General features: G+C 37.1%; 1 protein-coding gene across 1 annotated transcript in view; it reads left to right on the forward strand.

Annotated features, from left to right (window-relative positions):
• The window catches only part of MMP24 (matrix metallopeptidase 24), a 58,598-nt gene that overhangs the window by 23,926 nt on the left and 7,722 nt on the right, over positions 1 to 26,950 (forward strand). Inside the window, exons 5-6 of the mRNA XM_031953905.1 lie at positions 24,978 to 25,139; positions 26,639 to 26,850. Coding sequence (XP_031809765.1) covers positions 24,978 to 25,139; positions 26,639 to 26,850 — 374 coding nt within the window. The remainder of the gene's footprint in view (positions 1 to 24,977; positions 25,140 to 26,638; positions 26,851 to 26,950) is intronic.

Consider the following 26,950-nt stretch of genomic DNA (forward strand, 5'->3'; position numbering starts at 1 on the left):
TAATAATAATATTAATAATAATAATAGCACATCTTCCTAGGTTGTTGTAAAGATTAAATGATATAATATTTGTAAATTACTTTGCAAATCTTAAACTAAATAAGTGCTAACTAGCTCTGCAAAAATATTATGAATTGAGAGTGGGATAAGAGGCCATTCAAAAACCCTATCTTTGCTACCTCTTCTCATTTCACTTAGCAATTCCAGATCTGTCTGTGTGCAAACATGTGTGAGGAGGAAGACCCAGGGGGATGCCAGACCCCTTTTTTCTACCCTCAGTTCCCTTTGGGCTGATCATGATATTTCTCTGGGCTTCTGGATGGCCTGTTATGTCATTCTGAATAACAGGAATTGGTTACTTTGGGGATGTTTTTGCTGGAAGTGGTGGATAACATATTTTAGCCAAGACAGACTCTGGTCCAAATGGTGAAGATGTTGAAGTCCATCACTGAGGCCATTACTCACTGGTGCCCCCATTTCCCTTGCTCAGCTGTAGTCTTGAATCGGCATATCTGCCAGCTCAGGGCCTAGAGTCAGGCCTAGAGTCTGAGGTCAAATGTAACCTCAGAAACTTAGTATGTATAAAACACTGGGTAATTGACTTCACCTGCATTTGCCTCAGTTTTCTTAACTATAAAATGGGGATGGTAATAGCATCCACCTCCCAGGACTATGATAGAAACAAATGAAATAGTATTCATAATGTTTTTAGCACAGTGCCTGGAACATAGTAAGCACTATATAAATGCTAGCTATTATTAGTCTGTGGGGTATAGGATTGGATAGAAAGGTTACTTGGCATGTAGGACCATTGGTGCTTCTCTTAGTTTTTCTGGGATTCAGTTTCCCCAGTCTTCTACCAATATAGGCTGGTACCTCAGTGACTTAGCAAACTTCTAGAGAAGAATTGCCTGGGACACTGAGATTAAGTGACATGTGCAGAGTCGTGCAACCTGTAGGTATTAAGACCTGAACCCATGTTTTCCAGAGGCTGGCTTTTTATTCATTACATACATTGAGATGTCTCTGTGAGGTAGTACATACAGATATTGTTATCATCTTTATTTAACAGAATTAAAATTAAGCTCCTTTAAGCTTAGAAGGTTTACATGACTTACCCAGGGTCATACAGCTAGTAATTAAGTGTCTAAAGAGAGATTTAATTCAAAGCATGAACATTCATTGGAACACCAATCCAGGGTTTTCCACACATGCATCTTCACTGGCTGTTAGCACCCTCAGTCACTGTTCCCCTCTGACTGAAGGACTGGAGAGATGAAGAATAAATTTTTCCCCAACCTTTCTTTATAGAGCGCTTAGAACTTTGCAGCTAACTCTTCATTTTCCATTTACTTGGTTTCAGGGACACTCTGATATCCTTCTTCATTCCTTTTCTGTATTGTCTTTCCTCATTAGATTGTAAGCTCCCTGAGCATTGGGACTGTCTGTCCTTTTCTTATTTGTATCTTCAACACTTATTACATAAACTGGCACATAGTAAGTAGGTACTTAATAAATACTTATTTCCTTCCTTCTTCCAGACTCCAAATACAGGTCAGAATTTCTTCTTCCTCTTCAGACCCTTGGTTTTTGCAGTAAAATACTTCTGTTGGTCTTCTTTTCTCCTTCCTTCTCTTCCTCCCTTCTTTCCTCCCTCCCTTCCTCCTTTCCTCCCTTCCTTCCTTCCTTCCTTCCTTCCTTCCTTCCTTCTTTCTTTTCATCTTCTTTTTTAAAGTTCTACTTATTTCATTCTTCTAATAATCTAAAGAATGAAAGGATGAACATTTTGAGCCCCTTTCGGTTTTCTAAAAAGCAGGTGGCCAGTCCGCATTTACACATATTTAGCTGTTATCTTGACCAATCCATCCCCCAATAGCTTGTAAATATTTTACATTTACCTTATGCATTCCGCCCCCCCCCCCCACTAAAATGGAAATTCTCTAAGGGCAGAGACTGGTTCATTTTTGTCTTTTTATTGCCAAAGCATAGTACAGGAACTGACACTTTTTGTGTTTAAAGTAGGCCTGTATTTTCATGGACATAGGAAGCTACTCAGGAGGCACTTCTATCAATACCAATCACAACATTTTCTGCCATTTATTGTCATAAAGAGTTGTCCAGGGCAGTGAAAGGCTAATTGACTTGCCCATAATCACACAGCTTTCTATATCACAGACACAATTTGAACCCAGATCTCTCTCACACTAAATCTGGCTCACTCTCTCTGTTATCAGTCTGCCTCTCACTTGGCACATAGTAGGCAATTAATAAATGTTTGTTGAATGAAGCAGAACCTAGCCCCACCACCAATAAATTCCAGGAGTGAAGGGGACAAAGAGCAAACCTATACCAGTATAGAGCAGAATACCTGCAATTCCTAAAGGAGTTGGGGAGATTAGGTGTTAGCAAGTCATGAGTCAAGTGGTCTAAAAGAAAGCCAGGAATAAAACAAACTAAGGTGACAGCCAGGAGACATGGCTCCAGGCTTGATGACACCTTCAGTTGACTGTGTGATCTTTATGCGTGTGACCTAATTTTTACAGCTGAAAAGGAGATGGGCTAGGAAAGATGAAGCTGATGTTTTAAACCTGAGAGCCTGGGAGGATGGTGTGGCCCTTGATGTAAACAAGAAAGTCCAGAAGGAGAGCTGTCTGGGAACAAAAAGATGTTAGATGTGTTCAGTTTTATGCGATGTTCTGACATACAGGTAGAGAAATCTAGCATAAAGTTAAATCCATAGGACTGGAGAGATCAGAGTTGAAGAGGTGGCTTTAAATCACTCATATCACCCACTTGAGACTCCAAGCTTTGAGAGTAGACAGGATTTCTGAAAGAGAATATGGGATCAATCAGCCACCAAGAATTTAAGTGTCATCAGCTAAATTTAGCATCAAGCTAAATGCTAGAGATACAGGGACGAAAATGGAACTATCCTTGTTCTATTGTGAGAGACTCCATGGACACACACACACATATATACACACCCACATACACATGTGTCCTTATGTACACATTGTGTAATATATGTATTGTGTGTATGTATATATAGGTGTGTGTATATATAATAAGTAAATATAGAATGAGCAGCTAAATAATACACTGACAGACCTAGAGTCAGGAAGATTCCTCTCTGAGTTCAAATCTGGTTTCAGACTTTTACTATTTACTCTTGGTAAGTAAATTAACCATGTTTGCCCCAGTTTCCTCAATTATAAAATGAATTTGAGAAGGAAATGGCAAACCATTCTAGTATCTTTGCCAAGAAAATCCCAGATGAGTCATGAAGAATTATACACAACTGAAAAATGACTGAACAGATGTAGAACAATTGCAAAATAAATACAAGATTGGTGAGTATGAGAGAGTTTTATAAGGAGGGTACTAGCAACTGGTGGTGGTGGATGGTGAGGACGACAGTGTTTGGTAAAGGCTTCTTTTAGAAGATAGTGCTTGAACGGAGTTTTAAAGGATATGAGGTATTCTATGCAAAGGAGGTATATCCCAAGCATGGGAGACAGCCATTGCAAAGGCAGGCATGGATATGGGAAATACAGTGGATAAGAACTGATAGGTAAAGACTCTTGCAGGATCACCTTACAATTCATTGAGTGAGAGGAGGAAGTGAAGCCAAAGGGATAAGAGATCAGAACAGGCCATGCCTTGCTAGCATCCTTGGTCTTATTCTGCAGTTCTTCAAGTCTAAATTGAAATTAAAAGCAAGATTCAATCCCTCATCTTAAAGTCAGTGCTGGTCAGTAAATATACCATATAGAAACCATTCCTTAAATCATCACTTTATTCCCAGAGCCACACTAATAAATAAGTTTAAATCACTTACTAAATCACTTATAGATTCACAGAGCTAAGTGTCTGAGGCTAGATTTGAACACTGGTTTTCCTGATGTCAGCCCAGTTCTTTCTCTATTCTGCCACTTAGCTGCCCTCTGATCTTTCCATGCTTTTTTGAGAGGCCCTAAGAGTTCTTGGATCATGGGGTTCTATCTCTTGACCCCAAGGCTCTCTTGACTCCAGGCTATATACAAGAGACTATAACAAACAACTTTGAAGTGCCTGTGAAGTCCTAGCTAGATATTGGAATGGGAATAATAGAATATTTAGCTATGAAAAGGTTCCTGCCCTCATTAAGAATACAATCTAGTCTGAGATACACAAAAAAGAAGAATAGATGACGTTATATGATAATTGAATTGGGGATTTACAAAGCAGAGTAGTATAGGAAGGCTAAAGAGGAAGAGAAGGTTTCCTGAAAAAGGTGGCACTAGAGTTGGCCTTTTAGGAAAGGCTTTCAGCATGGGAAGAGAAAGGTAGTAGGGGGAACATTCCGGGTAGAGGATAGCTTAAGCAAAAGTTTATTTCTTCTATTGTCTACTTCTACAATCCCAAGCTTACCATCCCCAGTTAGTCAGGAAACCATCATCCTATTCCCATGGCCATCACTTTGCACAAGGGATCCCTCTATCTAAATCTAAAATGTACTCTCCTCACCTCTGTCTGGTACAATCCCCATCTTCCTTCTTAACCTTAACTTCTTGGTAGTAGTTAATATTTATTTAACATTTTTAAGGTTTGCAAAATGCTTTGCATATATTATTTCATTTGATCCTCACAACTCTGGGAGGCAAATGTACTCATTAGCCTTTAGATAAGGAAACTGAGGCAGACAATGCTGAAAAATTTTCCCAGAGCCACACTAATAAATGTATTACAATTTCTTTCTTCCCGATTCCATGTCCAGCACTCCTCATTAAAAGTTTGTTATAAGTTTTTACATAAAACTAGCTCCTCAAAAGTGCTGCCCTCCACCTGAAGCTTTTTCTCAGTTATTAGCACTCTATCTCTCAAAATTACTTTGTATTTGTACATATTTGGCATTCACTTATCAGTACACATGCTATATCCCCATGTAGATTATACATTTGAGGACAGTTTTATTGATGTTTTTGTATGCCCAGTGCCATACATGGCACTAGCACATAGTAGGTGCTTAATGAATGCTTGTTGAATGAAAGCAGGCGAGGGCAGGGTATATAGGGGCAGAGAGGGAACAGTGGCACAGAGTTTGGCTGGCACAGAATGAGGGGAAGGGAATTTGTAAAATTCACCTGGAACAGCATGGTGGCACCAGATTGTGGAGGGCCTTGAACTCTCTAGCTGCACTCTAGGGGCTCCCCTGGCTGAGATCTTTGAGACAAACCCCCGGGGAAACAAGCAATCAAAGGCACTGTGCAGAGGTACCTGGGAGCAGAGCCAGGAATGAGCCCCAGGGAACCCAGTTGCTTTCCTGCTTTGCCCGCTGCTTTGCTCAGGACAGGTCTTGGGGATGAGCTCATACTTCCCCTCCTGCCTGCCAGAGACCCAACAGCCATGGGAGGATAGGGGCTCAGTCTGGTTCTTTCCCTGTGTCCAAAGCCAGTTTACCCACCTCTAACAGAAGGCGAGCTCCCAGGTTGCTGGCCAACCTTGCACTGATCTTGTCCTGTCTTCTGGAGATGTAAAGCCATTGGCTGCAAACAACTTCTCCTCAAAGCGGACTTTGCTCAAGGCATTTGTGGTGTCTGTGGGGCTCTGGCACTTCATCTTCAAGCAACAGGGATATTTTTCGTGGGCTAGGATTCACCCTGTAGGGTTAGGGATCATCCTCATGGGCTTGGACAAGACTTGGCATTTAAACCCCTTCACAACCTGTCACTTACCTATTCCACCTTTCCAGCCTTCTTACACCTTACTCCTCCCTAAGTACTCTGTAATCCAGGAATACTGCCTTTTTTACTATATCTTGCTCTGAACACTCTATTGCTCAGCTCCTCTCTGCCTGGAATATGCTCCCTTGTCATCTGGGTCTCCTCACTTCTCTTTGATTGTTCAACCATTCCAATTGTGCCCAACTTTCCATTTGGGATTTTCTTGACAAAGATACCAGAGCAGTTTTCCATTTCCTTCTGCAGCCCATTTTACAGATAAGGAAACTAAGACAAACAGGGTTAAATGACTTTCCCAGAGTCATACAGTTAGTAAGTGTCTGGGCCAAATTTGAACTCAGGTCTTCCTGACTTCAGGTGTGGTCTAGCTGTACTCCTTCACTTCCCTGGCTTCCTTCAAGTCCAAGATGAAATTCCATCTTCTACAAGAGACCTTTCCTAATCTTCTTTAATACTAGAACATTCCCTCTGCTGATTATCTCTGGTTTATCCTGTATTTCTTGTTTCAATATAGATTATTTTATGTCATCTCTTTGTTAGATCAAGAGCTGCTTGAGACCTGAAACTGTCTTTTGTGCTTCTACTTTGCTTTTTCTCTCTGTCTGTTGATCTGTCTCTCTCTTTCTCTCTGTCCCTGCACTACCCCCCCTTTATATATATATATATATATATATATATATATATATATATATATATATACACACATACATGCAAAATACATACACATGTAATTTTGAGCTTAGCACAGTGCCTGGCTTAATAAATGTAGGTGGTTAATAAATGTCTATTGAGTGACTGAGTGATTGGAACACAACTCTGATCTCAATTGTCTGGTTGTTGTTCTCACTATCCTATCCTATCCAATGCATGTTGCGTACAGTGGTTAGAAGTCAGAACTATGCATTAGGTCACAGTTTCATTCTGACCTCTAGTTAGGCTGCATTGCCACATAATGGATTTTACTTAACCTGGGGTCTGTGAACTTGTTTTTTAAAATATTTTGGTAACTATATTTCAGTATAATTGGCTTCCTTCTCAATTGTGTATATTTTATTTCATGCACTTAAAAACATTATTCTGAGAAGGAATTCATAGAGACTTCTCCAAACCACTAAAGGAGTCCAAGACACAAAAAGTTTAAGAACTTGTAGACTTGTGTTTAAGGAGCCTCAAAATGGTGAACTCTACACATAAAAGCAAAATAATCTCTTCTCTCAAGGAATTTTTTTTTAATTATTTCCCTTTTGGGGAGAGGGATGATAAAAAAAAAATCAAACATTTATTTTCTCTGTTTCCACTTCTTCCATTATTTTTCAATGCAAAAACAAAAACAAACCCTTTGTAACCAATATGCTTAGTCAAGCAAAGCAAATTGACCTGGCATTGGCCAAGTTTAAAAATGTATGTCTCATTCTGCTTCTTGAATCCATCACTTACTTCTCTGTCAGGATGTACATAGCAGGGATCACCATCTGTCCTCTGAAACTATCACCATTACATTGATGAAAGGTTATTACTTGTTCATAAAGGAAACTAATTATATTGAATTACAGTTATCAAAAGATTTTTTAAAATAAAGTCATAGAGTTCATGTTAAGAACCCCTGAATTAATCCCACTTCATTTATTTTTATTTTATTTCATTTTATTTTCAGATCCACATTCCTTCCCTCTGACCTTCCCTTCTCCCCGCACTGAGAAAGCAAGAAAAACAAATTTTTTTTTTTACAAATACAAATACATGTAGTCAAAACAAATTCTGTCTGGCCATGCCCAAAAAATATGTATGTGTACATATATGTATATATAAATAGGTGAATATATGTATATTAAAAGATATGTGTATATATGTTCATATATACATGCATATATATAATGCATACATCTTACAATCTGAATCCATCTACTCTATCAGGAGATAGGCAACATGTTTCATCTTGAGTTCACTGGAATTGTGGCTGATTAATATATTGGTCAGTCAAACAATAAACATTTATTAAACACCTATTTTGGGCCAGGTACTGTAAGGATAAAAAAAGAAGCAAAAAAAAATCATTATCCTCAAGAAGCTTATAATTTAATAGGGGAAACAACAAACAAGAATAATCAGGAAATAATTAATAGAAGGAAGCTTCCAGTAAAAGATAAGATTTTAGTTGATATTTAGCTAGGGAAATCAGTATGTATAGTTGAATAGATAGAGTTCCAGGCATGGGAGACAGCCAAAGAAAATACAGGGATTTGAGAGATAGAGTGTTTTGTTCATAGAATAGCCAGGAGGCCAGTGTCATTGGATTTAACAGTATTTTATAGGGAGTAAGACTGGAGGGATCGAAAAGAGCTAACTTATAAAGGGTTTAGAATGCCAACTGAGCAGATCGGGATTCTGAAATTTTTCAAATTGTTTATCTTTACAATACTGTTGTCACTGCATAAATCGTTCCTCTGGTTTTCTACTGTTCACTTTATTCTGCTTTAGTTCATGTCAGTCTTCCCAGGTTTCTCTGAATCTATCTTTTTCATCATTTCTTAAAACACAGTAATATTCTATTACACTCATTTGCAGTAATTTGTTCAGTCACTCACAATTAGTGGGATCCCCATAGTTTCCAGCTTATTGTTACTACAAATACATAGAGCTGCTATAAATATTTTTACACGAGTTCTTTACTGCTTTCTTTGATTGCTTTAGGGTATAGAGCTATTAAAGGTATTGTTGGTCAAAAGGGATGCCCAGCTTAATAGCTTTTTAGATATGGTTCCAAATGACTTTCCCGAATGCCTGGACCAATTCATGTGGGAGCTTATATTTCAATAAGGGAGGTGATGTGCACTTATAAAGATATGTATGGAATACATGCAAAACAGATGATGGCTACTGCTAGGGCAGTAGCAGCTGGGGGACCAGTAAGATGTGGTTTGAATTAAGTTTTTTAAAATAATGGCTTTTTATTTTCAAAATACATGCAAAGATAGTTTTCAACATTCACTCTTGCAAAACCTTGTGTTCCAAATTTTCCCCCTTCCTCCCTTAGACAGCAAGTAATATGTGTTAAACATGTGCAATTCCTCAATACATATTTCCATGATTATCATGCTGCACAAGAAAAATCAGATCAAAAAGGAAAAGAAAAAAAAAAAGAAAACAACAACAAAAATGGTGAATACACTGAATGATCCACATTTAGTCCCCAGTCCTCCTGCAGGATGCAGATCTCTCTCTCTGTCACAAGTCTATTGGAATTGGCCTGAATCACCTCATTGTTGAACTAAGTTTTGAAGGAGACCAGGAATTCCAACAGGTAAAAGTGAAGGAGTGAATTCTAGGATTGGTGACAGACAGCCTATGCCAAACCTAGAAACTGGACTTGGGGTACCATGTGCAGGGAACACTGGGGCCTGCCTCCGACACATCATGCTGGGTGGCCCTGGGCAATGTGCTTAACTTCTAGGTGATCTAGACAACCTCATCAGGAGTTCCCCAAACCAAAGAAAATGTAGATCAGATCCATAAAAAAACTTATGGGGTGGCACAGTAGGTAGAGTACCAGTCCTGAAGTCAGGAGGACCTCAGTTCAAATCGAGCCTTAGACACTTGACACTTACTAGCTGTATGATCCCCCGGCAAGTCACTTAATCCTGATTGCCTCACCAAAATCAAACAGACAAAAAGAACTTGACCCTGTCTTGTCTTCTTGCTTCTGAGACTCTACTCCATTCTGGTTTCTATGTTGCCTTTTATATTCCCCTCCAATCTGTCTACTGGGGGTTACAAAATACCACTTTAAAAAAATTTTGAAGTTACATTTTGTTTTCCCACAATAGATACTTCTAATCAAATATTCAAAAAAACTGTTACAAAATACATTCTTTGGTAGAGGGTGAGGCTGGGGGAGATAATTATTAAAAGAAAGGAAAGATGTGTTCTTTAATGTTATTAGCATAGTAGTCTGTTAGCAATGGCTGTTGTATGTGAGCAGCATTCCATTGCCTTTTCATGCTGACCATATCTTTCCCTTGCCATGATCCTTACATCCATTTTTCTTTCAATCTTGCTTTCATCATTCTGTCTCATTTGCTACCCATCTATAAGAGTCTCTCTTGAGTTCTTCATATCTGCCATTTCTTATAGAATCATAATATTCCATCACCTTCATGCACCACAATTGGTTTGGCCATTGACCAATTATTTTGTTTCTAAATTTTTATAATAAAATGATGCTACTATAGATGTGTCTGTATATATGAGCCTTTTCTTGCTGACAGCAGTTGCTGCCAGAGATATAATACAGCTATGGCACAGTAGAGAGAGTGCTGGGCCTAGAGTCAAGAAGAACTGAATTCAAATCCCATCTCAGACATGTACAAGCTAGTTCTTCCTTATAATTCATCTTTATATGGGGCTAATAATAGTACCTATCTCAGGCTAATTATAAGAATCAGATAAGATATTTAATATATACATATATATAATACATTTTCAGATCTTTTAAATTTTTTCATTATTTTTATGATTTAAATTTTTTGTGTGTGTTCCAAATCTCTCCCTCCCTCAAGTTGCTCCTCCCACTCATTGAGAAGGCAAGCAATATGATATCAGTTATACATTTGAAATCATACAAAGCATATTTTCATATTGGCCATTTTGAAAAGAAAACACAAAAATTGAAAAAAAAATACACTTTAGTTTGAAATCAGTTCAGCAGTTTTATCTCTGAAGGTAGGTAACATTTTTTTAAATCACAAATTCTTTATTGTCCTGGATCATTTACTTGATCAAAGTAGCTAAGTCTTTCACAATTGATCATGCTCATATAATATTGTTATTGCTGTGGGTGATGATGTCCTGGTTCTATTCATTTCACTCTGCATCAGTTCATATAAGTCTTCCCAGATTTTTTAAAAATCTTTCTGCTCCTCATTTCTTTTTTCTTATATTTTATTTTTCCTTCAATTGAATGTAAAAATAATTTTAAACATTAAAAAAATTTTTTTAATTCCAAATTCTTTCTCTCTCTTCCTTTCTCTCCATTGAGAAGGCAAGCACTTTATATAGATTATCTATATTCAGTCATGCAAAACATTTTCATATTTGTCATGTTGTTGAAACACACACACACACACACACACACAGCAAACAAGAAAAATCCAAGAAAAATAAAGTTTTTTTAAAAAGGTCAAGAATAGGTTAGTATACAAGATACAACTGTTAATGACTATAGTAATCTAGTGTTTGATAAACTCAAAGAATCAACTTCTGGGATAAGAACTCATTATTTGACAAAATTTTCTGGGGAAGCTGGAAATAGTATGGCAGAAATTATACACTGATCATCATCTAACATTGTATACCAAGATAAGGTCAAAATGGGTTCATGGTTTAGACATAAAGATTGATGTTATAAATAAATTAATAAAACAAGGGATAGTCTATCTGTTGGATTTGTGGAGAAGGAAGTATGACCAAAGAACTAGAGAACATTATGAAATGCAAAGTAGATAATTTTGATTATATCAAATTAAAATGGTTTTGTATAAATAACACTAATGCATCCAAAGTTAGGAGGGAAACAGAAAGCTGGGGAAAAAATTTGCAGCTAGTGTTTTTGATAAAGGACTCATTTCTAAAATATATAGAGAACTGTCTCAAATTTAAAAGAATACAAGTCATTCCTCAATTGATAAGTGGTCAAAAGTCAAAGTGAACAATTTTCAGACAAAGAAATTAAGGCCATTCCTAGTCACAGGAAAAAATGCTTTAAATCACTATTCACTAGAGAAATGCATATTAAAACAATTCTAGGGTATCACCTCACACCTCTCAGATTGGCTTTGATGACAGGAAAAGATAATTAATGAAAAATGTTGGAGGGGATGTGGAAAAACAAGGACACTAATGCATTGTTGGTAGGGTTGTGAAATGATTCAACCATTCTGGAAAGCAATTTGGAACTATGCCTAAAGGACTCTAAACCTGTGCATACCCTTTGATCCAGTAATGTCACTACTGGGTCTATATCCCAAAGAAATAATAAAAAAGAGGGAAAAAATCCATATGTAAAAAAATGTTTATAGCATCTCTTTTTGTAGTGTCAAAGAATTGAAAAATTAAGTGGCTGCCCATCAATTGGGGAATAGCTGCATAAGTTATGCTATAGGAGGGTAATGGAATATTATTATTCTATAAGAAATGATGATCAGACTGACTTCATAAAAGCATGGAAAGACTTGCATGAACTGATGCTGAGTAAATTGAGTAGATCCAGGAGCACGTTGTTATACAGTAACAAGAAGATTGTCTGTTGTTCAAGTGAGATACATTAGGCTCTTCTCAACAATGCAATGATACAAAGTAATTCCAATGGAGTTAGAATGAAAAATGCCAATTGCATTCAGAGGGAGAACTATGGATATTGAATATAGGTTAGAGGAAAGTTTTCTTGTTTTTTTTTTTCTTTTGGTCTGATTTGTCTTGATTATTTCAAATACCAAAATATGTTTAAAAGGATTGTACATATATAACTTATGTCAGATTACTTGCTGTTTTAGGGTATAGGGAGAGAGGGAGAAAAATTTAGAACACTATGTCTTACAAAAATGGAAGTTGAAAACTATCTTTACATGTATTAAGAAAAATAAAATGTCTACTATTAGAGGAAAAAGTATGCATCCACTTGCATTTTGAGTCTATCAGTTCTCTCTCTGAAGGTGAAAGCATTTTTCATCATAACTCATTTAGAATTGTTATGGATCATTGTATTGTTGAAAATAGCTATCATTCACAACTGATTATTATACAATATTGCTGTTACTGTGTGCACTGTTCTGATTCTGCTCAATTCATTTTGCCTTAGTTCATGTAAGTCTTCCTAGGTTTTTCTGAATGAGCTTCCATGCTCATCATCAGCATTTCATCATAATCATGTACCATATCTTGGTCAGCCATTCTCCAGTTGATAGACATACCCTCAATTTCCAATTCTTTGCCACCCCTAAAAGAGCTTTTATATATATATATATATATATATATATATGCTTTCCCCTCTTTTTTTTTTATCTCTTTGGGATATAGACTCAGTGGTGATATTATTGCTGGGCTAAAATTTACGCAGTTTTATAGCCTTTTGTACATAGTTCCAAATTAATTGTTCTCCAGAATGGTTAGAACAGTAACTCCACTTCATTATTATCCCTACTTTTCCATATCCTTTCCAGAATTTGTCATTTTCCTTTTCTGTAATATTAGCCAGTATGATAGATGTGAGATAGTACTTCAGAGTTGTTTTTATTTGCATTTCTCTAATCAATAGTTATTGAGAAGATTTTTTTATGTGACTCTTGATTGCTTTGATTTCCTCTAAAAATTTCTTGTTCATATCCTTTGGCCATTTATTAATTTGGGAATGACATATTCTTTTTAATAGCTTTTTAATTACAAAACATATGCATGGGTAATTTTTTCAACATTAACCCTTGCAAAATTTTCTGTTCCAAATTTTCCCCTCCTTCTCTCCACCCCTTCCCGTAGATGGCAGGTAATACATGTTAAATATGTTAAAATATATGTTAAATCCAATATATGTATACATATTTATACAGTTATTTTGCTGCATAAGAAAAATTGGATCTAAGCAGTGTCTCTACTGGGCTTATACCCCAAAGTGATACTAAAAAAGGGAAAGGGACCTGTATGTGCCAAAATGTTTGTGGCAACCCTGTTTGTAGTGGCCAGAAGCTGGAAAATGAATGGATGCCCATCAACTGGAGAATGGTTGAGTAAATTGTGGTATATGATTGTTATGGAATATTATTGTTCTGTAAGAAATGACCAGCAGGATGAATACAGAGAGGATTGGCGAGACCTACATGAACTGATGCTGAGCGAAATGAGCAGAACCAGGAAATTATTATATACCTCAACAATGATACTGCATGAGGATGTATTCTGATGGAAGTGGATTTCTTCAACAAAGACAAGATCTAACTTCGTTTCAATTGATCAAGGATGGACAGAAGCAGCTACACCCAAAGAAAGAACACTAGGAAATGAATGTAAACTGCTTTCATTTTTGTTCTTCTTCCCAGGTTATTTATACCTTCTAAATCCAATTCTCCCTGAGTAACAAGAATACTGTTCAGTTCTGCACACATATATTGTATCCAAGATCTACTGTAATCTATTTAACATGTATAGGACTGCTTGCCATCTTGGGGAGAGGGTGGAGGGAGGGAGGGGAAAAATCGGAACAGAAGTGAGTGCAAGGGATAATGTTGTAAAAAATTACCCTGGCATGGGTTCTGTCAATAAAAAGTTATTTAATTAAAAAAAAAATCCAGTGTTCTGCTGGATCTAAAAAAAAAAATTGGATCTAGAAAGAAAAAAAACCTGAAAAGGAAAACAAAAATGCAAGCAAACAATAATAGAAAGAGGGAAAATGCTGTTGTGGTCCACACTCAGTTCCCGCAGTCTTCTCTCTGGGTGTGGATGGCTCTCTTCATTACTGAACAATTGGAATTAGTTTAAATCATCTCATTGTTGAAGAGAGCCATGTCCATCAGAATTGATCATTGTACAGGAATGACATATTCTTATAAATTTGACTTAATTCTCTATATATTTGAAAAACAAGGTCTTTATCAGAGACACTTGCTGTAAAAATAATTTCCCAGTTTCCTCACTTCCTTCTGATTTTGGACACATCTGTGTGCAAAACTCTTTAATTTCATGTATTCAAAATTATCCGTTATACTTTTCATGATTCTCTTTCATTTGGTCATAAATCCTTCTCTTATCCGTAGATATGACAGGTAACATTTTCCATGTTCCTCTAATTTGCTTATGATATTGTAATTTATGTCCAAATCACATACCCATTTTGAGTTTATCAAGGTCAGAAGTAGGTAATGCTTACTTTCTGCCAACTTGTTTTTTCAGTTTTCCCAGAAACTGTAAAGTAATGAGTTCTTGACCAAAAAGCTTATACCTTGGATTTCTCAAGCACTAGATGACTATGATCATTTACTACTATGTATTATACACATCATCTATTCCACTGATCCACCACTCTGTTTCTTAGCCAGTACCAGATTGTTTTGATGATTACCACTTTGTAATGTAGTTTGAAATCTGGTACTCTTAAGATGCCTTCCTTCGTTGATCCCTTTGATATTCGGTACCTTTCAAATCATAAAGCACTGTATAGATGCTGGTGTTTCCTATAATCCTAATCATGAAATCTCTGGGTCAAAGAGCCTGAATAACTTAGCCACTATTCTTATATAATTCCATATTGTTTTCCAGGCTGGCTGGAAGAATTCACATCTCCTCCAACAGTAGCTGTGAATTCAGCTCCTCCAACAATAAATTGACATACTTTTATCTTCCCACCACCTCTCCAACAATGAATTTCTCCATCATTTATTATCTTTTGTAGGTTGGTGGGTGTGAGGTGGTACCTCAGGTTGTTGTAATTTGCATTTTTCTCTGTTGCCAGTGAATACCGAACTTTTTTCAGGAATCTCTTGAGTGAGTGGAGTTTTTTTGGGGAAAAAAAGATTTGTTTGAATTCTTTAGTTATTTGTTTACCAGGGGATACAAATTCACTTACATCTGTGATGAGAGTTTGTCCCATACACATCCTCCCATGGCTTAACCAGTCATAAAGTGAGATAGGCCCAGAACTGAGTAAAAGTGTAATGTTAGAGCAGACTGTATCAAATCTGGAAATCTTTAGGGTGATTTGCAACCTCCCAAATATAAAATCTATCATTGGGGCAGCATGAAATAGGAAGAATTGAGTTCAAGTCTTATTTTTGAAACATTAACTATATGACTCCAGACAAGTCACTTAACTCCTCAGAGTTAAGGAAACACTGTGTTGATAACAAGGAGTTCCCTTTACTAGTGAAATCACAAGTGCAGACAAAAAGATATATCCAAATGTATTCCAAAGCTAACACTATATGTTAGCTCTTATTATCCATCAGTTTGTCAAATCTAGGAACTGTTCATTTGGTTTTGGCGTCTTATCCTTAGCATTGTGAATTACACATAATGGCACTTGTCAGATTAAAGTCAGCAAGGAGGAAATCTCTGGAGCAGAAACTGGTAGAGGAGGCAAAGGCAGGGTTAAATTCAACTACTTATCACAAGACTGAGGGTCAAGAGATGGCTGGAGGGAGGCTAAGTTTGGAGCGGTGATGAAGAGCTAGGCAAGTGGTGGAGGCCAGAGATGGTTCTCAGACTGCTGGGTCTAGAACCCATCACACTTTTAAAAATTATTAAGAAACCCCTTTCTCCATAAAGAGCTTTTGTTTATATATATATTATATCTACTAAAAATTACTATATTAGAACTTAAAATGTCTTAGAATTATAAAACTAGTTTTGAGTCTGTGGCTGCCTTAAAAACAGATTCAGGGAGCCCCTAATGGATCCTCACAACACTCTGAGGACCATTGAGTTAAACAAAGAGATTCTGGGCCTCATGGGCCTGGAGTGAGGAAGAACTGAGTTAAAATTTGGTCTCAGATTATTACTAGTTATGTGACCTGGGCAAGTCATTTACTTCAGTTTCCTTAACTGTAAAATGGTGATAATAATATAGTCTCTATCTCCCAGGGTGGTTGTGAAGATCAAATGAGATATTTGTAAAAAGCATTTTGCCCTGGAAAAATTTATATAAACTGATGCTAAATGAGATGAGCCAGTACCAAAAGAGCATTGTGCACAGCAACATGAAGATTATGTGATACTTGTGGCTCTTTTCAACAACGAAATGATTCAGGCCAGTCCCAATGGTCTTGTGATGGAGAGAGCCATCTGCATCCAGAGAGAGGCCTGTGGAGACTGAGTGTGGATCACAACATAGCATTTTCACCTTTTTGTTGTTGTTAGTTTGCTTTTTTCTTTTTCATTATTTTTCCTTTTGATTTGATTTTTCTTGAGTGCATGATGAATATGGAATATATTTAGAAGAAATGCATGTTTTACCTATATCACGTTGCTTCCTGGGAGGGGAGAGAGGGAAAGAAAGGGAGAAAATTTTGGAACACGAGATTTTGCAAAGGTAAATGTTGAAAACTATCTTTGCATGTATTTGAAAAATAAAATATTATTGAAAAAAATACAATACACTTAGCAAACTGCCTAACACATAGTAGATTCTATTTATAAAATTCCTTTTCCTTATTCCTTTTTCTTCCCTGCCTTCATGGGCATGTTTTTTTACCTAATCATGGAAGTCAGTAAACCCTGACTTCTATTCTCATCTGAAGGCTTTTCCTTCTGCTGGAGAGGTCTTCATGTTGTTGTTTACCACCACATCCTTCATGGAATCCACAAGATGGTGAATGACATTCTTCTTCCTGCTCTGGGGTCTTGTCTAAGTAGGTGATTCTTGAAGAAGGGCCTTCACTGATCAAAGAGCAGGAAAGTGGTAGGCTGGCCTCTAAATACACTCTTCTAGTTCATACCTTTTGGAGCACATTGGACATAACCCCTAGGTCCATGGGAATCAAAAATTTCCAGAAACTTCTTTATGTCTTTAAGCCAATAGTGGAGACAAATATGGATCTAGTGTTTACAGGTCTGCATTAGGATATAAGCAACAAAAGCAAGACCTGGAATTCAGGGGGGGGGGGGGATGTCCAGATACAAGGGAAGCAGGAATCTATTGGTCTTTGAATTTATGACAGACATTGGGAAAGAGAACTATATTTCAGAGTGTGTCATGGAGATGGTCACAGTTGGGCATTTTACTTCAGGGATGGGGGATTAAGCTCTGTTATCAGATACATGGAATCAGATCTGCAGGGTATGTAATCAATACTCGGGTATCTAAATATATTTATGTACTCTGTATCCTGGAATCCAGAATCTACCTGTGGACCATACAAGACTTCTAGGGAAAGATGGGCACATCAGAAAAGCTTCTGACAGACTATCTTCCTCAGAGATAAGCAGTAGAGGCCATGTACAATAAATTAGTCAATAAATGTTTATTTGTTGTTCCATTGTGTCTTACTTTTTGTGACCCCATTTGGGTTTTTCTTGCCAAAGATACTGGAGTGGTTTGCCATTTCCTTCTCCAACTCATACAGATGAGGAAATTGGGGGAAACGGGTTTAAGTGACTTGTTCAGAGTTACACAGCTAATCATTGTCTAAGGTCAGATTTGAACTCGGGTAAATGAGTCTTCCTGACTCCAGGTCTAGTACTCGATCCATTGGACCTCCTAGCTTCCCTAAACATTTATTAAGCACCTCCTATGTGCTCAACAAACACTGCTTAAGTGCTGGGGATAGAAAGTAAGACAAAAGGGAAGGCAGAAAAGGAAAACGCCAGACTATCACAATTATTGCTGCCAGATTCTCTCTCTTTTTTTTTTTAATAGCCTTTTATTTACAGGATATATACATGGGTAATTTTACAGCATTAACAATTGCCAAACCTCTTGTTCCAATTTTTCACCTCTTACCCCCACCCCTCCCTAGATGGCAGGATGACCAGTAGATGTTAAATATATTAAAATATAACTTAGATACACAATAAGTATACATGACCAAAACATTATTTTGCTGTACAAAAAGAATCAGACTCAATTATTGTACAATTAGCTTGTGAAAGAAATCAAAAATGCATGTGTGCATAAATATAGGGATTGGGAATTTAATGTAATGGTTTTTAGTCATCTCCCAGAGTTCTTTTTCTGGGCATAGCTAGTTCAGTTCATTACTGCTCCATTAGAAATGATTTGGTTGATCTCGTTGCTGAGGATGGCCTGATCCATCAGAACTGGTCATCATCTAGTATTGTTGTTGAAGTATATAATGATCTCCTGGTCCTGCTCATTTCACTCAGCATCAGTTCGTGTACGTCTCTCCAGGCCTTTCTGAAATCATCCTGTTGGTCATTTCTTACAGAACAGTAATATTCCATAATTTTCATATACCACAATTTATTCAGCCATTCTCCAACTGATGGACATCCATTCAGTTTCCAGTTTCTAGCCACTACAAAAAGGGCTGCCACAAACATTCGTGCACATACAGGTCCCTTTCCCTTCTTTATAATCTCTTTGGGATATAATCCCAGTAGTAACACTGCTGGATCAAAGGGTATGCAGAGTTTGATAACTTTTTGGGCATAGTTCCAAACTACTCTCCAAAATGGTTGGATTCGTTCACAACTCCACCAACAATTTTGCTGCCAGATTCTCGAGCCTTCCCTGTCATCCCTTTCCCCACTCTTTCAAATACTTGCAGATGGATCGAGCTGGTCTGTCTCCAAGTTCAACAGCACTGAAATCAATGCCATACAACGCAGAGTTGATTTAAACACCTTCTCTTGCCGTAGTGATACGGGGTTGCCGCTGATGTTTCTATCTCAAGCTCGCCTACATCTCGGTTGCTAACACTAGGACTCAGTGTATTAGCTTTTTGGAAAGTCAGTCAATCTGACTCAGTCAGACCTGGCTTCCCACCTGCAAAGATTCCCCTTGGTTAGCTGCTCATTTGATTGTTAACTGCTTGTTATTTACCTTACAAGATGTTCTTCCAATCTTCCCATCTTTAAAAGGTGGTGCTGAGTTATGAGGGGGTGAGTGAGCATGACAAAGAACTGAAGGAAAAAGCAATTTGAATATGGGGGGTGTTTAATGTGGAGGAGTAGATCCAATTGTTATAGCAAAACTTTCCATAGTGCAAAAGAGCCAAGCAGTTGCCCTAATGGTAATAATAATAATTGGGAGAGGGATTGGACCTGAATATAGAGAACTCCTAGGTGAGGAAATCCCCTCTACCAATGCAGATTGGCACCTTCTCTGCAACTCACACACTCAGAGAATTTCCCCCTTCGGCATTCCTCCCACAACACTCTGGAATGCTTCCTGAACCAGATTAGAATGTAATTGGAAAATACTTAACAAAATAAATGAAATTGCAATAGTACATAAATAATGGTAATTTGTGGTTTTCTAAATCAATATACTGCTGCAGGGATTCTTTATTATAGTTTAATGGCCCCTTTTCTTTTTTTTTTTTTTTTTTAATACTTTTTTTTTTCAATTTTCAACTTTAAAAAAAAATTCTTAGCTCTGAATCCTTTCCTTCAATTCTCTTCCTCCTCATGGAGAAGGCAACCAGTTTGATTTGGTTATACATAGTCATATTATAAAGGAAAACATAGACCTCTCACCTCCCCCCCAAAAAACCCCAAGAAAAATATAAATTTTAAAAAGGGATGTTTTGATTTGCATTTTGACTCCATCAGTTCTAGTAGTCCTTTTTTACTTGAATTTGACACCATTGGCCTTGGCCACTGAGAGGTTAATTGACTCACCCCAAGACATGCAGCCAGTAAATACTGGAATTAGGATTTGAACACAGGACTTATTGTTCTGAAGTGAGTCTTGCTGTTCAGTCAGATCATATTCTTTGTGACCCTATGACCCACAGTTTTCCAGGTCCCTCTCTCCTCCACTATGCCCCCCAAATCTGTACAGGTTCATGTTTATAGCCTCTACGTGAGGTCAGATATCTATTATATCATACTACCTTCATAATGATGATGATAACAACAACTGAAATTTATCGATCACTTTCAAATTTGCAAGGAAGTAGGGCAGAAAACTGGCTTCGGAGTCTGAAGGACCTGAAATCAAATCCTCCTCTGCTACATATGGTATATAGGACAAGTGATTTAACCTCCCAGGCCCCCCAGACTGATCTTTACCTCACAGAACAGTTGATGATTTGCATTCTATTTTTCTTTAACAATCTCCTATATGGATAAATTTACATATCAACTCCCCCCAACGCCAACACACAGACAAAAGTTTTTGTATTACTTAATTCAAGTTATCTCATTCAAACTTCACAACAAGCCTGTACGACAGAGACAAAAGATAATATTCCCTTGTTAGAAAGAGAGAATTGGGATGCAAAGAGATTAAGTGACATGTCCATGATTTCTTAGTTGGTCAGTGACAAAGCTAGGATTTGACTCTGAGGCCTCCTGATTCCAAGTCTAGCCCTCTCTGTGTGATTTTCCACCACCTTCCATACTATGATATGAATCATAACAGTGGAGATCCTGCCTCTGTTACCTGGGGGATGCTATTCTGTAACTGGTCATCGGGTTAGAGCACAGGGGAATGATAAACCTTAATCTGAAAAGAGTTGATTAAAGTCCAAAAGGGTTTTGGATACATTAATGTTGTTGTTTGTCCTTCATTCCCAAAGAGGACCATGTCTTCAGGGAGACACTTTGTGTTTTGCAACTTTGTTTATGAAAATTTAAACACATACAAACATAAAATTAAATTAAAATATAATTATGTAAATAGCAACATATGTATCTAAACACAAATTCTCCAGTTCATCCTATATAATATGATGAGCTAGCCTGCATATGCATTTTGATGGCAATCATCATTCTACCCTTTCTTTAGGTGGGAGAATTTTTTTTTTCTGACTACAAATTTTTTTAATAATAGCTTTTTATTTTCATAATATATGCAAAGATAGTTTTCAAAATTCACTCTTGAAAAGTCTTGTGTTCCAAATTTTTCTCTCTCCCTTCTCCTCATCCCCTCCCCTAGATAGCAAGTAATCCAATATATGTTAATGTGCAATTCTTCTATACATATCTCCACATTTATCATGCTGCAAAAAAAAAAAAAAAATCAGATCAAAAAGGGAAAAAATGAGAAAGAAAACAAAAAATAAGCAAAAAAAGTGAAAATACTATGTTGTGATCACATTTAGTCCCCACAGTCCTCTCTCTGGATGGCTGTCTTCTAAATGGGAGAACTTTATAATTGTGTTCATGTAGTTCTTGGGTTTGTCTTGGCAGGTAGATACCCAAGTATTTTATTTTATCTATGGTTATTTTAAATGGAATTTCTTTTTCTGTCTTTTGCTGATAGGCTTTGTCAATGATATGTAGAAACATTGATGATTTTGTGGGTTTATTTTATATCCTGCAACTTTGCTAAAGCTATTAATTGTTTCCAGTAGGTTTCTGGATGATTTCTAGGATTCACTAAGTATATCATCATGTCATCTGCAAAGAGTGATAGTTTTATTTCTTCGTTGCCTATTCTAATTCCTTTAATTTCTTTTTCTTTTCTTATTGCTAAAGCCAACTTTTCTAGTACAATGTTAAATAATAGTGATGAAAATGGGCATCTTTGTTTCATCCCTGATCTTATGGGAATGTGTTCAGCTTCTTTCTATTACACATAATGCTTGCTGTTGGTTTTAAATAGATCCTGCTTATTATTTTAAGGAAAACTCCCTTTATCCCTATGTTCTCTGGTTTTTTTTTTTTTTTAATAGGAATGGGTGTTGTATTAAATGGGAGAATTTAAAATTTTGTTCACAGTAATTATAACATTAATGACTATGATGTAGATATAAAAACAAATTTGAAGAAATAGTGATTTATTTTGTAAATTATTAAGAATTTAGGGAAAACAACTACTCTGAAGGACTTATGATGAAAAATCCTATCCATACCCAGAGGGAACAGATCAAAGCATTCTCTCTCTCTCTCTCTTTTCTCTCTCTTTAATTTAATTTTTCTTGAGAGTTTTTATTTTCATTAGGGTGGAAGATCTATCTTTTTTTTTTTTACAACTTGAGTTTTGTGTAAATGTTTTGCATCACCTCATATGTGGTTTTTTTAATTGTGGGTGAGGATAGGGAGAGAACCTAGAACTCTAAACTCTTAAAAATCAAAATCTTTTTTTTAAATTGTTTTGAATGTAACTGGGGAAAATGTTAAATAAATAAAGTTAAATTTAAAAAAAGGAATTTAGGGAAAGTACCCAGAATTTTTCAGCCACTAATAAAATACTTGACTTGTTATTTTTCTCTGTTCTCCAAACTTTATCCACTCACTTATTTGACAGTAAAAGCCTATTGTATGGAACATTGTGCTTGGCTATAGAGAAGATACTAAGGTAAAAAAAAAAAAGCCATGCCCCCAAATCACATATACAGGCAATCAAAAACACTAGGCCTATAGCCAAAATTATCATATCCAGCAAATTATACATAATACTAAATGAAAAAAAAAAGGACACTCAATGAACTTGCAGATTTTCCGGACTTTGTCTCAACTAAACCAGAACTTAATAGAAAATGTAATATATAAGACCCAATATCAAATACTTGTTTCAAGGAACATGGATAAATTTTTTTTTAACATGGAAATGTATACTATATGTTTAAAATTGACAAAAGTAATTAGGTAGCTCAAAAGAAAAATTGGAGCAGAGCTGAATATGATCTGATTCTAAAAAGCAAAACTGTCTAGGAAAAGATAAAAATAGTAATTATGTTATACAATCTCTTGTATAACCAACAGTAAGAACCAATACAGAGGCATTATATAGGAAACTAGGGCTGGTAATTTTGAAAACTTGTTCACGTTGGCAAAGGGTTAAATAGGCAACAGTACATATATACCATGAAGGGTAGAACACCCTTCAAAATCTGTTAAGAAATAAGGGGGAAGGAAGGAGAGGAGGGCATAAGATAAGGTTGTGTATAGAGGTATGTGTAGATTTATGGCAATGAGACAAGGTATAAATTAATAGGCATTAAAGGAGGTACTGAAGGGTGTTTAGATTAATTAGAGTGGGATAAGGTGTGTAGATTAATGAGAATGAAATAAAGGAAGAAAAGGGTAGGAGGGGAGAATATAAGGTAGGGAATCCATGGGTGGGGGAAGGTTAAGTAATAGCAAGACAAACTAAGGAGCAGAATTAAAAGTAGAAGAATTAGCAAGGATAGGAAATAAGAGAATTTCCTACAATAAGGATCAGGAGTAAAATTTACTAGAGAAAAAAAGTAGGGCTAGTACTTATTGATCTCAAAGTCAAACTTAGATTCAATTAAGAGAGAAATCTACATTATATGTCAGCCATATTAATATTGTTTTAGATGCATATTTACATATGGGTTTACATATGTAGGTCTCTCTCTATATATATGTATATAGATATGTGTATATGAATGTCTTTATATATATGTATGTATATGTATATATAATATGTATGTATATGTGAAGGGGGGAAATAAAGTAAAAAGTATCAGCAGTAACAAATGAATAATCTACAAGGAAGCAAAGAAAAGATGTACACTCATGAATATAATTTCTTCTATTATTATATATGCTTTCTTGAAATGAAAATTTATTATTATATATTTTGAATCCTCCTTGATGTTCTTCTGGGCACATGACAATGTTTTGTTTTGTTTCTTTTCTGTGTTTTTCTTATTGTGTTTTTTCTTGTTTTGTATTTAGTTTAATAAATAAATTAGAAAGAAAAAAAAAGAAGTCATAGTCCCCTGCCCTCAAAGCCTACTAGAGAGAATATGACACACACACAACTCTAAGGGAATGCAATTTTTACATACAATAACTACATGCTGGTGGATAGGGAGCCAGTTTCAGAATCAAGAAGACCCGGATTCATGTTCCTTCTCTGACATATACTGGCCTATTATCCTGGACAATTCACTTGCCTTCTCAGTGTTCCAGTCAATTCTTTAAGACTATGTGGTGAAGCTTAGCTGGAGATTTGGAATTAACAGGAGTTTTTTCCTTGGGGATGCCCAGTGGAACTAGTGAAATTACAGGTCTCCTCCCTAAAATAAGTGTAATAGAAATAAAAGAAGTGCTGTGAGATTAAATTAGGAAGACTCTATTTCCAAGTGTTAAATCAAGGAAGGCCTTAAGGAAAAGTGATAAAATGAGTTTACCTAGAAGAATAGGTATGAAGTTAATTGACAGAGATGGTGGGAGGGAAAGAGAAGTTTTATTAAATTTTTAGTGTGAGCATTTACAGCTTGGATATTGGCAAAGAATACATCAAGCCTTGGTTTATTGTTTTGTTGATTGTCTAGACTTTAGAAAGTATGGAGAAATGTAAATAATACAGATTAAACTAAAGTGTGTCATGAGTCCATTTCTCCCCCAGAGTCAGACATTAAACTTTTACCATCATACCTCTATATTATCCCCATTTGTGTGATAAAGTAAACTCTTTGTGCCTTTTGCTGCCCACATTTGGGTGTTCTGGAGTGCTTTCCCTGGGGTAGCTTCACTGGGCCAGGCCTTGGGTACAGGACTCTGAATAAGTCACAGAAGTTGGCTGAACTAGGTTGCCGAATTCCTGGAAGCAGTCCCTTGCTCCCCATGAAAGGTGGGCAGGTAACTGACCGGTGCTGTCATCTGTCTCTGCAGGGAACGACCTCTTCCTGGTAGCTGTGCATGAGCTGGGCCACGCATTGGGACTGGAACATTCTAATGACCCCAGTGCCATCATGGCCCCTTTCTATCAGTACATGGAGACGCACAGCTTCAAGCTGCCCCAGGATGACCTGCAGGGAATTCAGAAGATCTATGGTTAGTAGAGGGGACTTTGGGTGGAAGATATGTCCCCAGTATGTGCAGGGTCGTTAAGGAGCTGTTTTTCTACAAGGCACCAAGAGAATGCCACTGAGAAGAAACTACAGAAACAGATTTCAGCTCAGTATAAAGAAAAATTTCCTAACAAATAAGAGCTGTCCCAAAGTAGAATAAGCTGTGGGGGTGGGTGTGATAAGTGAGTTGCTTATCACTTGAAACTGGTCTTAGAAGAGTTTGGGTGATCTCTTATTGTCAAGGGCATTCCTGTTTAAGAAGAGGTTGAAGTGCATGCCCCCTGAGGATTCCTCTCAATTCTAAACTTCTATGATTCCAAGGCACCAGCTTCCCTTTGGTTTGGAGGTGGGATGGGGTAAGAAGAACACAGGGAACTGAATCAATACCTGATACTTCCAGAATTGTTAATGTCCAGTGCTGGTTTGAGCTGAGTGGACTTTGAAGTAAAAAGAGCCCTTTCTGTTCTAAAAGTGAAAAGGCCTTAATTTTGATCCTGCCACTCATTAAGAATGTGACTTTTTTTTTTAATAATTTTTTATTGACAGAACCCATGCCAGGGTAATTTTTTACAACATTATCCCTTACACTCACTTCTGTTCCGATTTTTCCTCTCCCTCCCTCCACCCCCTCCCCCTGATGGCAAGCAGTCCTATACATGTTAAATAGGTTACAGTAGATCTTGGATACAATATATGTGTGCAGAACCGAATAGTTCTCTTGTTGCTCAGGGAGAATTGGATTTAGAAGATATAAATAACCCGGGAAGAAGAACAAAAATGGAAGCAGTTTACATTCATTTCCTAGTGTTCTTTCTTTGGGTGTAGCTGCTTCTGTCCATCCTTGATCAATTAAAACTAAGTTAGATCTTCTCTTTGTCGAAGAAATCCACTTCCATCAGAATATATCCTCATACAGTATCGTTGTTGAGGTATATAATGATCTCCTAGTTCTGCTCAGAATGTGACTTTTTTCTTTTATGTTACTGTCACTTCTCAGGAACTACTATTCCAGAATTATACTTAAACAAAATAAACTGACACATTGGCTTGGCAAAACATATGTTCACCAGTTGAATGCCTCATTCCTCATCTCTAGTCCCCCACCTCTTTGACAGGAGGAGGGAAGTATTTTATCATTAGTCCTCAGAAGTTATAATTTATCACTCTTAGAGTTTTGAGATCTTTTGATGGTACTTTCCTTTACATTTTTGTCACATTCTTTCTCTCAGAATTGTGGTAAGAATTAGTTCTAAATTTAACCTCCACTGGGAGGCAATGACTGCTGCCCCATTTCCCAGAGGAGATATTTGGTTTGAGTCCAACCAAAGAGGGAAAAGAACTTGCCCAAAGTTAGAGAGCTAGCTTGTAGCAAACTCAAGACTAAAACTTGGGCATTCTGGCTCCTATTAAAGGGGTTGATGGAGTTTCCATTCGTTTAAGAAGCTTGTGTCTCAATTTCATGTCCCCCCTTTCTCTCTCCAGGTCCTCCTGCTGAGCCTCTGGAGCCCACACGACCCCTCCCTACACTCCCTGCCCGGCGGATCCACTCCCCAGAGAGGAAACATGAGCGTCAGCCTAGGCCCCCAAGGCCACCATTGGGAGACCGGCCGTCCACCCCGGGTACAAAGCCCAATATCTGTGATGGCAACTTCAACACTGTGGCTCTCTTCCGGGGCGAGATGTTTGTGTTCAAGGTATGTCTAGCTGGGGTTGCTAATCTGTGCCCTTGACAAATCCCCAGTCAGGAAAGTGGGAAGTTTGGTCAGGGTGAATGTAAGAGTCTTGGCCTTGGAT

Source organism: Sarcophilus harrisii, chromosome 2 (assembly GCF_902635505.1).
Source record: "Sarcophilus harrisii chromosome 2, mSarHar1.11, whole genome shotgun sequence".
NCBI lineage: Eukaryota > Metazoa > Chordata > Mammalia > Dasyuromorphia > Dasyuridae > Sarcophilus > Sarcophilus harrisii.